This window comes from Gallinula chloropus (assembly GCF_964237585.1).
Source record: "Gallinula chloropus genome assembly, chromosome: 15".
Lineage (NCBI taxonomy): Eukaryota > Metazoa > Chordata > Aves > Gruiformes > Rallidae > Gallinula > Gallinula chloropus.
The window spans coordinates 934,417-948,048 of NC_140100.1; the positions used below are offsets into that span (position 1 = coordinate 934,417).

The 13,632-nt window shown below is 49.3% G+C and overlaps 1 protein-coding gene across 1 annotated transcript in view; it reads left to right on the top strand.

Annotated features, from left to right (window-relative positions):
• Nucleotides 1-2,875: 2,875 nt before the first annotated feature.
• The window catches only part of MAPK8IP3 (mitogen-activated protein kinase 8 interacting protein 3), a gene marked incomplete at its 5' end in the record, with an annotated part of 62,212 nt that continues 51,455 nt past the window's right edge, over nt 2,876-13,632 (top strand). The window contains 1 exon segment of the mRNA XM_084271098.1: nt 2,876-3,193. Coding sequence (XP_084127224.1) covers nt 2,876-3,193 — 318 coding nt within the window.

Here is a 13,632-nt window from a genome sequence, read left to right on the forward strand (position 1 = left end):
GATTTCTGTTCATGAAGGACACCCGCTGGCCAGTGTCGTTCAAATGGCACCTGGGAGAGCCCTTTCAGCTGTGAATATCCTGCCACAGCACTACTCTTCAAAGTCAAAGAATCAATCTAAGATTCCAGGCTTGAAAATAATACACAGATGCAGGGTATGATAGCCTGTAGATTCTCAAATTTCTCATCACACTACAACCATTACCAGCAACAGGGGGATGTACCAGTACTGCTGGGAGCAGCAGCAGGTTTGTGTTCTGTACAAAGCTTTGTAGCACTCCTAAGATGTGTTTGTGCCACTAGTGATATTTGTAACACACTTCAGAAACCTGTGTTGCTGTCCAATTGCTTACAAAATACACTAATATGCTGGACAAAATTCACTGTGGAACCAAGAAGATGGAAATGAAAAATACATATCAGCATCCCGCTGATTTAAATAATAGGGTAAAAGTATTGAACTCCTTTGCTGGGTGAGTCTGAATATGTATTTCCAATTTTCTCCCTTGGAAGAGTTTTGTTTGCCATATATATATAAATATATCTGTATTCTGTCTATAGATGTGTGTTTATATATGGAAATACGTTTTTCACAGTAGTCCATGATATATATATATATATGGGAATAGATAATATGTATTTTCCACATATATAAAATATTTCCCTGTCCCTCCTCTTAATTTTTGGCTAATATGCTTTGTGAATTAGATGTGTTAGAATTAATTTGGTATTTTACTCTTTCCTAGTTTAGCTCCAGCTCATAAATCATTTGCAGTAGAGATTGGAAGTGTGTTTGAGACACCAGCCCTTAGCAAGGATTAGTATAGGAACTAGTGATGGTGAGGTCAGATATTTGCAGTGGTGGTGTGAATGTTTGACCTGACTCAGGTCTCTCGGGTATGTGAGCAAAATGGAAGGAAATGTGGCAAATGTTGTTTACATACCTCTGATTACAGGGAATTTGCCTATGCTTCTTTGTTCCAATGATGCAAATCACTTACCTAGCCTGTACACCGTTTTTATTGCTAATTAGGATGCTTAAATGAGAAGCTTTTGAGTGTCAGTCATATGTAGAGAATTCAATTTGCCTTTTCTTTCTTAGGAATAGTAAAGTATGTCCCTGGTATTTCAGCATCTCTCCACTTTCTCACTGAGAATGTGAAAAGCAATATCCCTCACAAGTAGGTTATTCTCAAGGATATTGTGCAGAAGGACACAGGGCTGAATAACAATGTAATGAAATGTTCTTGCCACAGCAGTGAGGACTGGGGGATGCTGATAACATAGGCATTTCGGACCATTGTTTCCTCTTTCCACCCCATTGTTAGACTCCATACAATTGTATTACAGGAATGAGTAGTGTATGCACCAATTTGCCCTTTGTAACATACCCTGAGTCTGTGTCTGGGAGCACACTGCTGCAGAGACACATCTATGGGCAGCGTTCAACACACAGCAGTGTCTAGAGGGTGGCTGTCCAGGGGATGGGGACAGACTCTTCCCAATGGTGCCCAGGTGGACAAGGAGTGATGGGCACAACCTGGAACACAGGAAGGTCCATCTCAATGCGAGGGAAAACAACTTCACTCTGAGGGTGCCTGAGCACTGGGACAGGCTGCCCAGAGAGCTTGGGGAGTCTCCTTCTCCAGAGTGATCCCAAACCCACCTGGACACCGTCCTGTGCAACCTGCTCTTGGTGGACCAAGTTTGGAGTAGATGATCTCCAGAGGTCCTTGCCAACCCCACCAGTCTGGCATGCTGGGATTCTGTGGTTGTGCTGCTGCTTTCAAGGGCTCAGGTGATGGATGTTTTGGGGGACTTCAGATGGTCAGTTTTGACCTCTGGTTTTATCAGTTAGTGCATCCTGGCCTGAGTAGGTCCCCATCTCCTTTCACTGCAGCAGCTATAGCTGCCTTATCTTGGAAGTGTGATTAACTGAACTGAAACAGCTAATGTGTATGGAGCACAGGAGTGCCCTGATTTTCATAGTTACTAGGAAGACACTTGCAACTCTGAAGGTGTTTGGAGGTTCTGCATTAATAATTAGGTTGCAAAATTAGGTTCAAACACTCTCCTGGCTGGAAGTTGTCACCTTCCCTCAAAGAGTCCTTCTACATCAGGCCTCAGACTGAACGACACCCGGTTTAGATAACAGTCCCTGTTATCATCACTAGATGAGGGAGACTTTGAGAGCGTGCATGGCAATACCTCGCCTTGTGCCCCACGTCAGGGTGTGGGGACCTGGGTTTGGGTGTCAGTCAGGACAAACCGAACGGGCCAAAGCGGAGGGCTGGGTTTGCCGGTCCCTGAGAAGATGGCTTTCCAGCGCGCGGCGGGGTGGGCCGTGCGCATCGAGGCGCTGGACTGCAGCCCTGCCCTTCCTACCTCCGCGGTGTGACGCTGAGACTCTCGGGGGGTTGGTGGAGCCCCTGTGTGTGGATGACCCCGCACTGCCATCCTTTGTCCGACCACGGGGCTCGGGGGAAGGGGAGACCGGCCACGGCTCTGGGGCACCCCCGAGCAGGCCGGCCTGTGCCGCGCGTGGGGGAGGCGCAGCTGGGCAGGCGCTGTGCCTGGCGGGGCTAGGGCCTCCCCAGCGGGAAGAGGGGAGCTGCTCCCTCCACGGCCGCGGGGGGAGCGGCGCCGCGACCCCCGGGACCCGTACTCGGGGCCCCCGCTCACAGCCCGGGGAGCGGGCGGGCGGGGAAAGAAGCTCCGGGCCTCTGGGGCGGTGCCGCCGGCTCCGCCCCGACCGGTCCCCGCGGCCCGTGACGCGGCGGGCGGGGCGGGGGCGGGGCAGAGCCTGGCGGCGGTGGCGGCCGCGGGGGAGCGGAGCGGAGCGGTGCTGCGGAGCGGGTGGCTGTCAGGCCGGCAGGATGCTGGAGATCCAGCTGGACGATGGCGGCGTGGGGGGGTACCCGGGCGACGATTACTGCTCGGGGTCGGTGATGTCGGAGCGGGTCTCGGGCCTCGCCAACAGCATCTACCGCGAGTTCGAGCGGCTGATCCACTGCTACGATGAGGAGGTGGTGAAGGAGCTGATGCCGCTGGTGGTGACGGTGCTGGAGAACCTGGACTCGGTGCTCACCGACAACCAGGAGCACGAGGTGGAGCTGGAGCTGCTGCGGGAGGACAACGAGCAGCTCCTCACGCAGTACGAGCGGGAGAAGGCGCTGCGCAAGCAGGCTGAGGAGGTGAGCGACGCCGCCCCGCGACCATCTTGGCCGCCCGCCGGGCGGGGGCATCGCGCTGCGGCTGACGGGCGGGCAGGGCCCGCGGTGGGGGGGTGCCCCCGCCGCGCCCCCCCGCTCTCCCCCACCGCGGGCCCTGCGCGCCCGCCAGCCGCAGCGGGGGGCGGGGGGGTGGGGGGGGGGCGGCTCGGGCCTGCGGCAGGGCCGTCTGCCCTCGGGCCTCCCCTCCGTCTCTTCCATCGGCCGCCCACAGCGGGTCCCCTTCTCCGCAGGCCTTCACGGCGGGCCCGGGGCGGGGCGGCGAGGGAGCCCCGGGAAGCGGCTGGAGGTACCTTCTAGAAGGGGGATGCGGGTCCGGGCCCTGTCAGACGTGTCCTCCCGCGGGATGCGCTCCCCAGGGCCGGGCAGGCCGCGGGGAGGACGGCCCGGCCCGGCCCGGCCCGGTCTCCGCCGCAGCACCGCGGAGCCGGGCGGGCAGGTGCCGGCTGCGGCTGAGCCAGCCGGGTGAAAGCCGGAGAGAAAACGCTGGCCAGAAATAGGTGGGATCCTGGGGATCCCAGGGATTCCCTTCGGAGTGGTACCAGCACGGAGGACTTCGTGCTAATTCCTGGTTTAAAGAAAATGCTTTGCAAAATGGATCATTTCTGTGCGGCCGTGCAGTGTTGCCAGTGGCAGCGGCTCAGTGGCCTGGTTGGAGTGAGAAATTACCTCCAGGGTGAAGCGTCCGATCTGTGAACCTTTATTTTCTAACCAAAAGCTACACCTTGAACCTTAATCAGATAGTTTTCCCAAGTTAGCATCCGCGGTTTCCTGGAGCATGGGTTCGCTCCTGTGAGAGCCATGTCAGAGCTGCTCGGCTGGGAGGAGGGATTTGAAAGTGGATCATGAGAAGAACCAACCCTTTTGATGGAAAGGAAGGACGGTCCTTGGGTTCCAAAGACTCAGGTGGACACAGAACAGGGAGGAGAGGTGACTTGCACTCTTGTCTTAACCTGTCTGTGCTGAAATTGAGCATTTTTTCAGCCATAAAGGAGGACTGTGAACAACAGGATTTGCCATTTAGCTTCTTGAAGTGAACTGGGATCAAGCATTGGTGGTGAAAGCAGTCCATCACCACCATATCATCTTTGTTTCACTACAGAACTCATAAAAAGGGTGGGTTTTTTCCATCTTCCAGACTAAAAGCAGATTTAAGATTCAGTACCCTTATTAGGGGTCAAGCTCTGATTTGATAAAGGATGAAACAGCTTTTGAACTGGAGGACAATGGAAAGCACCATGCAGTGTTTTAACAGACCTCCTCTTGTTGCTTAATACTCTTGCTAACTGGATGAGCAGGGTGTCTGTGATCCATTACTAGCACTGGAAGCGAGAGCCGCTCACATTTTTAGTCCTGACTTTTAATTAGGTAGTGATGCACTAATAAATAGTAATCTTTCCGAAGTCTTGAGTGCATAGGTGATTGGAAAAGGATTCTGAGCACAAGACTTTACTTTCTAAATGTTGCTTTCGGCCAGTATTTTGCAGCTTCTGAGAAATAACTTAGTTTAAAAGTGCGAACAGGACTGCGTATGGGGACTGGAACAGCCTGGGTGGAATGAGCTTGCATCTTTGGACTTGGGGTAGGTTTCTGTTCCTGAGTTACTAGATGCAGGATGTGTTTTCTGGAAGCAGATGTAGTGCCAACAGTTACGTTCCCAGCCAGGAAGCTCTGGAACCATAGGAGCAGGATACTGCTTGCTCTGATTTACAAAGCACCCATGAGGATAAGACTCTGTCATCCCTACACGTAGCTCAATCTAGGTGGGTAAAAAAGCATCTTCAAGGGAACTTGTTAGCAAAATGGAATAGGTGATGTAGTTCTTAGGAGTATGCTGCCTCTACACAATCCCCGTTACAGGATCACATGTGGCTGTTATTTCCCTCTGTGTGTAACAAGCAGCACGTTATTTGTCAGCACGTGCTTCCCCTGTGCCGCTTACTGTGCAGTCAGTTACATGGCACGGAGGTGAAAACCTGTGTGTTATGGAAGATTCTTCTGTGCACCAGGTAATTGTAAATGATAGAACAATAATGATAATTAAAAAAAGAGCACAGTGTTTTCCCTGCCCAAGGGTGCAGTGCTGCTCTGTAGCAGTGCCCATAGTAACCAGGGCAGGCCCGTGGCGTTCAGCCTCCTGCGCTGCACCTCGCGTCACGGGGCGAGATCGGAGCTTCCAGGTGGGAGGATCCTCCTCTGGGAACAGGATTTGACCCCAGTCTCAATTCCTCTCTGTGTTGAGTGCTGATCACAGCTGAGAGGTTGGGAGCCGGAGATGGAAGATTGATCTGTTCTTCTTCTTCTTGTGACACCGTGTCAGAAGGCCCTGAGTTAGAATTTCTTGAGATCAGTTTATTAATTTCAAAGTAAGTGAAACCACAAATGGGCATTGTTCTCTGGCATCAGAATGTGTGTTGTGTTATTTTGTTACCACCCCTGCAGAACCAGCAGATCTTGCTGGTTCTAAGCAGATATTGTGCACAGACTCTGTAGGTGTGCTCTGTTAAGTTAGGCCTGTTTTGAACAACTTTAATTTCACTTTTGCTAAGTGCTGTGAAGTTTTTCTTTTCAACAGTCTTTTGGCTCTCTCTCTAAGATGATTCTGTATATTACCTTTTAAAATAATCCTTGCCAAGAGCAAATTACTGCTTTATTTTCTAAACAGTTGGGCTGCAGCGACACCGTATTTCCCACTTGTCCTAAAATAGGGCAGCAGAAGCACCTAGGCAAGGGGGTTGAAAATAGAAGTTGCTTGAAATGAGGTGGTGCTGTCGGTCTCCCTGATTGTGGGGCTTAGTACACGATGTTTCAGTTTTCTCTGACCTCCAAGCTGCTGAAGATGTGGGATTGCACCAGAGTTTTGGTGTTTCTGTTTTCTTCCATCTGTTTCTTATTATGCATGAGCACAGGGGCATTGCTGCTTGGTGTGGTGTTTTGTGGAGTCACACCATCCTGCAGTGTGGTGGTGACCTGAGATTATCTGGTCTGACACCCCCTCTCAAGCAGGGCCAGCTGGGGCGGGTTGTCCGGGCCCGTGCCCGCTCAGAGCTCATCCCCACAGCCGTGCTGCTTTGGCACAGAGGCACAGACAGCACTGACTCATGTTCATGATGTCCCACTGGGTCCCCACTTCTCTGCCACGTATCCTGGTGCCTGGGGCTGTGCTTCCCCAGGGGCAGGACCCAAATAGCTCCTGAGCTGTAGAAGCCCTTTGCTGGCATCGCCACCGTGGGCCTGGTGTCTGGGCGATACCTGGGTGTCAGTCTTCCCACTTCCAAAAAAACCAAAGCAGCATCTCCATCTTCTGATGTCACTGTGCCTGTCATTTCTTCTTCATGGCTGGCTATTTGAGTTGTTATTTTACATGACAAGCAAGCTCACTTGCAAGGATTTTAATTTGATGTAATAAGATGCCTCTGGTTTGAAAATCAGTGGGTGGGCTTTGGGAAGAGGTGGCCCTTTGTGTGAGGCACAGAATGTATTTGCCCCAGGTTTCTGTGGGCCTTGGGGTATTTCAGGAACTCTTCAGTTCCTTTCTGCATCTCAAGCAACAGAAAGGCTTTTGAAAATCGCCCCCTCCCCCCAGTTTGTTATGGGATACTTTAAATATTGTCCTTCCCTCTGCAGTAGTTCCCTTTAAGATGGTGATGATAGGAGTGATGCTCTGTGCTCCAGCCTCTGCTCTCCATGGTGAGTGCATTTTCCCTTTCTGCCTTTTATTTTCTCGCTCTGTGGAATGAATTGCAGCCTGGGAAGGCACTTTCTGTTTCCCCACCCTGAAACCTGACCTCACAAATAGCTGATTAACAGGAGCTTCTGCAGCTTAATGGTGACCTCATAGCATCGGAGACCAGCATTTGGGAAGAGTAGATACCAGAGAAAGGTTTAGCCCATCACAGGGATCCTTTTCACTATACACAGTCAGAAGTGACTGGTGGGCATGAAATGCAGACGTACTGCACAGCCATCTGTGTGCCAGGTCTGTCTCTGTATCTGCAGACCCCTCTTCCTCCATTCCTGGTGCCTGCGGCCAGTGTCGAGATCCACCAACAGAGTGAGCAGCAGAATGTGTGTCACTGTGAGAACATTCTTCCAGTTTACTCAGAGGCTGCTTATTGAGGTGTTTGGATTTACAAAAGCTGTAGGTCCCAGAAGAGCTAGACTCTTCATTTTTGTGGAAGTGCTGGGATATCGTAATGAGGTTTTTCTTCTACTCAGCATGCCAATGCTGGCTCTCAAATTTCTGATGCTTTCCTCCTTAGCTGTTCTACAGTTCCAAAGCACAGCCATTTAGTTGTTTAGAAGTAAGTAGCAAGACAAGTGTGAGTGTCTGTAAAGTGATGCCACGTCTTCTGGGTGAGACAAACTTTAAATCATTGGGATATTAATCATCTCCTCTCGTTTTTCTCACATGTCTTCTGTCAGTGCTATCACTTGAAAATGATGCAGAAGTGATCACACTGTTGCAGATTATGATTAAAATTCAGCAACTGAAGATCATAAAATTAGCTCCATGATTTTAAAAATTAAGCAACAACAGTAGGTGTTCTGGAGCCCCCCATGTTTCAAACTGATATCCAAGTAGGCACTGCTACTTATAACAATTCTCATTTTCTCCTTCCTCTCTGGAATGGTGAAATGAAGTTAACCAGCCAGCCTTACCAGTAAGTGACAGCCTGGTGGCTGCACTGGCCTGTGGTTGGCACAGCATCGTGTGAAGGGTGGTGTCTCTGGGTTCTGAGCAGGCCTTTCTGGACAGAAAAACACAGCAATAAAACTAACCAGGACTGTAAGCCAGAGATGTAACATCCCATCGCACCGCGGCTCCTCATGCAGGGCTGGGATCGATCACTGCAGATAGCAGCGATGGAAATCATCCTTTCCTTCCCCTGAAGGTGCAGTAGGGGCACTTGCTGGGAAATAATTGAACAGTGCCTGTTCTCTGCTCAGCTGTGAGGGTGGCGAGCTGCCTCTGCGAGAGCAGGGAGGGTGTGCTGCAGCTCTGGACTGGTTCCTGCTCTGCCCCTGCCCCACCAGCCGAACACCGGGGAAGGGACCATCTGCAGAGGTTTCAGGGCAGCAGCCCGTCCTGCCTCCCCACAGCGTGCTTGGAGTGTTCTGGAGTCTGCCCAGGTTATTTGCCTCCCTCTCTGTGCGTCGCTGGGCCAGCAGTGAGGCGGGTCAGCATGTGCTGGGGAGCGGCTGGGCCCTGGGCTGGCAGCAGTGGGGAGTCTGGAAACACAGGGAATGTGCCAGTCTGTCCCAGGCCCCTGTCTGCCAGGGGAGCTGTTCCAGTGGTGGACTGGTCAGGCTTTGAGATGCAGGGAAGGGATGTGGCCTTCTGCTGGTGAGAAGCCACACTGGGCCGATGGAGGGATACCCAGTGGGTCAGACGCAGGCCAAGAGCTAAAATACAAAATACAGTGCTCAGGGGATAGGAAAAATGCTCTCAGAACTGTAGAAGCAGCTTCTCCTTCCTTCTGATTGTTCGATCTCCCCACAAAATCCTGTGTGCAGAATGGAAACACTATAGGGTTTTTTTAGCATGTTTTAGCTAAACAGTTGCTGGAAAGGCACTTGCTAAAAACCCTTACTCTAATTTTTTCTAATAAATGGTCTGAAGTCTACAGTGATTAGATGAAATTAATTTAGAGATTTTTCTGTTTACAGGTTTTATTAAAGCTAACAAAATCTATTTGTGACAGGCAGCAGAAACTGACTGGGTGATGGGTATTTCTAAGTCACTTCTTTTTGAGGAATCCAACTTCCCAAAGGTGACACTCATCAGTCCTTGCCATCTGGTAATCTTACTTTATTCTTGCTAATCTTGGGAGGAAAAAAATCTGTATCCAAACACAGACCCTTCATGCAGATGATCCTCTTTACGTCACTCAAGCTTACAGCACTTACTAATATTCATAAATATCAGCATGTCCTGTTAAAAATTACCTTTAAAGCAAAATTAATCTGAGCAAGCACTATGAGGTTTTACTTTCTTTAAAGAGCAATTAAAGATAATATTCTGGATGTTAGTTGGTGATGATGCTCTGGGGTTATGGCCAGCTATCCCCTCAGCAGGTTTACCCACATAATTCAGATTGTAATTCCCAAGTGGGCTTTGCTGAAGAGTGTTTTTTGTCCCTTGATGAAAGGGATCATGCTGCTTTGTGCTCACTTTCTGTCCATGGCCCTACAGGTAGATTTTTCCAGGATGTTGTGGGAAATGAGAGGTACATGAAGGCAGAACTTAGCACTGGGGTCGTAGCACTGTAAAAGAAAGCCAAGGAGGTCTGGGAAGATTCCGACTTAGTACCATTGCAAGAGAATTTAAGTAGCTGTGATGGCTGAAGTTTCAGGAGAAATCCCATGCCAGTCTTTTCTGAGAGTGATGCAATCTTTCATCTAGCAGAAGCACTCTGGCACCTTGTTCTTCCTTTTGACTGCTGAGGAGGATGAAGTTGGCAGACATCTCCCTCATCATCGGTTGTCATGGTGCCTCCAACAAGTTGTAGCAAGGCAGATCCTTTCATGCCAGGGAGGAGGAAGAGTGGGGTGTCCCAGGCGAGAGGAACTGCTCCATTCCTGTCCTCATCTCCTCCTGCACAGTCCTGGAGCTCACATGGAGAGTGCTGGCAAGTGGTGGCTGCTCTGCATTGACTTCAGGTGGTGGAGTGATGTCTCAGCACCCAGCTGGACACTCTCCTGCCTTTACCAGTGGGAACCAGCTTGATGTGTCCAGGAGACTGCACATTGTACTCAAATACTTAACCCCATTGTGCATGTGAGCCTCCTGTGCTCAACTTGTGTTGCACCCTGGCCTGCCATGGTGTGAGGACCAGCAGATGTGTGCGGGGCTGCCACTCCACCTGGCTGCTTCTCACTCAACAGTGATTGCAGTTCCCATCCAGCCTGTCCTGGAAAGGTGTCACCACATGTCCTGGTGGGTGTCCAGCATCCACACACCCTGGGGTTTTTATACTGAATGGTCTGTTGCTCTGTGTTTATTCAAACATGTACAAGCTAATATTAGTAGTAAGTATGCATGTAGCTGTAGTAGGTACAGTTCTAGCACTGAGGGACTGTCTTGGTCTGAGTTAAGTTACTCCAGACTTGATCCCTACGGACTTATTACAGCTTGGTAATTTATCTGTACCTGGTTTGTCTCTAGCCTTCTTAAAGAGACATCTACTCTTAAGTAAAAACTTAAATGATGAACCTGCAATAAAACTGTAAAAAAACCCAAACCCCAAGTGATAAAAAATAATAAAAGTGACAATAAAACTGCAGGCAGTTGAGTTATATAATCCATTTCATACATGTATCAAGCTTTGGTTTAGAAGCATTAGTTAAATCTCCTGCCTCTGCTCGTGTGGAAGGTAAGCTCCTGAACTGCAGCAGGGTATTTTTTCCTTATTCATGGCCTGGTTTTACTGGCTTGTTCTTGTGCCAGCTTTGTCCTTTATTACTGGTAACTGTTCCCTCTATCAAATATTTATGTCTTTGCTGTGTTAATAGAAAGTGGTCCTGTGCTGTCTTGGTCTCTGTCTGTGAGGAGTTGTTGCCAAGCTCTCCATTCCCTTCTGAGGAAGGCAGGTGAGCCAGCCCTGCCCTCCATCCTCTGAGCATGGAGGTGCCTGTGTGTCACCAGGCCACCCTCGGCCTGTGTTACAGCTTCCCTCATTCTCCTCTTCCTTGAGTAACAGCCACATCTGGTCCTTGCATTGATCCTTCCTGAGAGGTAGGAGGAATAATGGGTGGTATTCCTGGGATCTTATTACCAGTGCTTCATAATGCACTCCCGGGAGCGTCCCAGTGTCACATTGCCTGGTCGTGCCATTTATCGTGAGGGCTGTCACCTTTGTTAGCAAGTCCATCTCCTCTCTGCCCTCCTCACACTGCAGCTGCATCTCGGGGCCTGTTTAACTAATTGTTCTGTCATCAGCTCGTTCCTCTAGCCTGTCCTGATCACAGCAGAAAGGGCTGTCCCCACGTGTGTGCCCCTGCACCCCTGTGCTGCTCAGTCCCAGCACTACCCTGGTCTGCAGCATCATCCCTTCTTCCCGTGACAGTTTGGCTCTTTTTAGTGCCAATGGCACCTCCTGGTCCATGTGCAAGACTTGGCAGTCACATCTTTTTTTTTGTGGGCTGGGCTTGCCTGTGGAAACGTGGGACAAGGCAGTTTTGAGAACTGGACCAGCAGCCCATCCCTTCTTTGTGCCCCCGTTTCCTCCACTGCATCTTCCGCCCCGAGCAAGCATGTCGTTAGTCCCACTGGGAGATGTGAGTGCAGGGTGAGCGAACTCAGTGTCTCAGGCAGGGCTGGAACAGGGTTGGGGGGGGTGGGAAGGTCCCCTCTGCCTCTCCTGGCTGTGGTGAAGGACCAGGTCCGTTTCACGGCAAGCATCTTGCAGTGATCTTGCTTTGCAAAAGACCCATATCCCTTGGAGCAGCAACAGAGGAGTTGGTGATCTTTGCAAAAATCAACCAAGAACACCATTATTTCACAGAAAGCATTCAAATACCAATCCATGCTGTAGAGTATCTAGCAGATAAAAGATGTCTTTTTGACTAATTGAACTTAGCAACAGGAACAAAAATCTTATCTCCAGGCTTTGCAGATACAAAGGAAATGTTATTTCACGAGATGGTTGTATGATTTTATGGAGATGGAAATGTTCCTTCAGAAGTATGTTTGAAGAGGAGAGCAAAGATTCACACACAGGGCATAGCTCAGGACATTTTTTCATCATGAAACCGAGTGCTGTGTGCCCTTCCAGCTTAATAAATTCTAAAAATTAAGTTAAAAAGAGATTATAATGTGTCAGAAAAAAATGGGAAGGAGGAGGAAGGGGATGTTCTCTTTTGCAGTGCTCTGGCTGTGTTCCCAATAAATGACCTTGTTCACTGTCAGCTTTATTTGAGGTCAGAGACCTCAGCCAAGGAAGGCTGGTATTTATTTTCCCATATTAAATGCATATATGCAAGCATCTTCATGTGAACTAGTGTTGTGCATCTTATATACACATAATAATACAGAGTTATGAATATAATCATGTACTCGTAACAGAAAACACCTCCTGATCCCAAGGTTGATGTGTAACAAAACTTGTACTGTGAATGTGGCTCGAACTTCAGGCCAAGCTCTGCAATGAAACTGTTAGAGATTTTATATCACAGCTGTGGCAACCGTGGCTGAGGAGCTGCTGAACACACCAGAAACAGGGAACCCCAGCGAGTACAAGAAGAGCCATGGGTGTCACAGTTGTGATTTGCTGAGATTCGTGAGAAGTGCAGGGTAAGCTATAGAACAAGCATGACATTTGAGAGAGTAAATGGATTATCAGGGGGTTGTAAAGAGTGTGGTGTAGTGAGGGGTTTTACATCACTGACTGCTTCATCTCAGCACTGCAGCTGAACCTCTTTCCAGCTTGTGGACTGTCTGCTGTTTGTCACTGTGCTTGTGGGAGAGAGTGCTAATGCTTGGTGCTTCAAACTGTATCTTACAAAACTAATACTTGAGCTAGCTGCTTCTTGTTTGCAGTAACTAAGATCCTTCTGAAATGGAGAATATATAGGCTATTAGAATTTACACTGATTTAGTATTTTCTTGTGGCACAGTTGCTCTTTGGGGTCCCTTTTATGTGGATTACAGACATATTGGGGTTTCACTGCATGTCAGTACTGCTGGGGAGCATCTGGGGTTCAGTGTTGAGGTGCCATGGCTGAGATTGACATGAGTCATCTAGAGAAGGGTCTTCTGAAGGCAAGGGCTTTCCAGGAGAAGAGGTGAGCATTGCTCTGAGCACCCTCAAAGCAATGGCTCTGTCACCTGGGAGCATTGAAGCGTGAGTGATACCAGGTGTAACGCAAGGACTTCCTTTCTACCCCTTAGTGAACTCTGCTCTCATGGAGCCAGAAGGTTTCTGAAACTCCTGCCATGCTAGGTGCAGCACACTGGGAGGTCAGGGATGCTTTTACCACTGCGTGGGCTGATGGCCGTGTTTTTCTCTGTGTGTGTGAGTACATTTCAGCTGTTGAGAACTGGGAGGGAGAGCAGCTTTAAATATTTGTGAAACCTTTCCTAAGGGCAACAATGTCTGTACTTACTGCCTTCTTCATAGAAACTAGGAATGTCTGCATGCAGTGAGTTGATGTTGTAAGGTACGCAAGACTCCTTCACCTTCAGCTTTCCTGGATAAATGACTTGATTTTATATGAAATGCCTATAAGGATAAAAATCTGAGTATCAATTCATAGTCTGATATTTTAAACTGTGTTCATTTTTACACAGCTGTCTAATGCCCTTCTGAAAACGAGCTGTGTCAGTGGAGGCCGGCTCATGGAGCCAGAATTCCCTTGGTAGTGACCACTGAAATGGAAGTTACTTCCTGAGGCAGCACAAT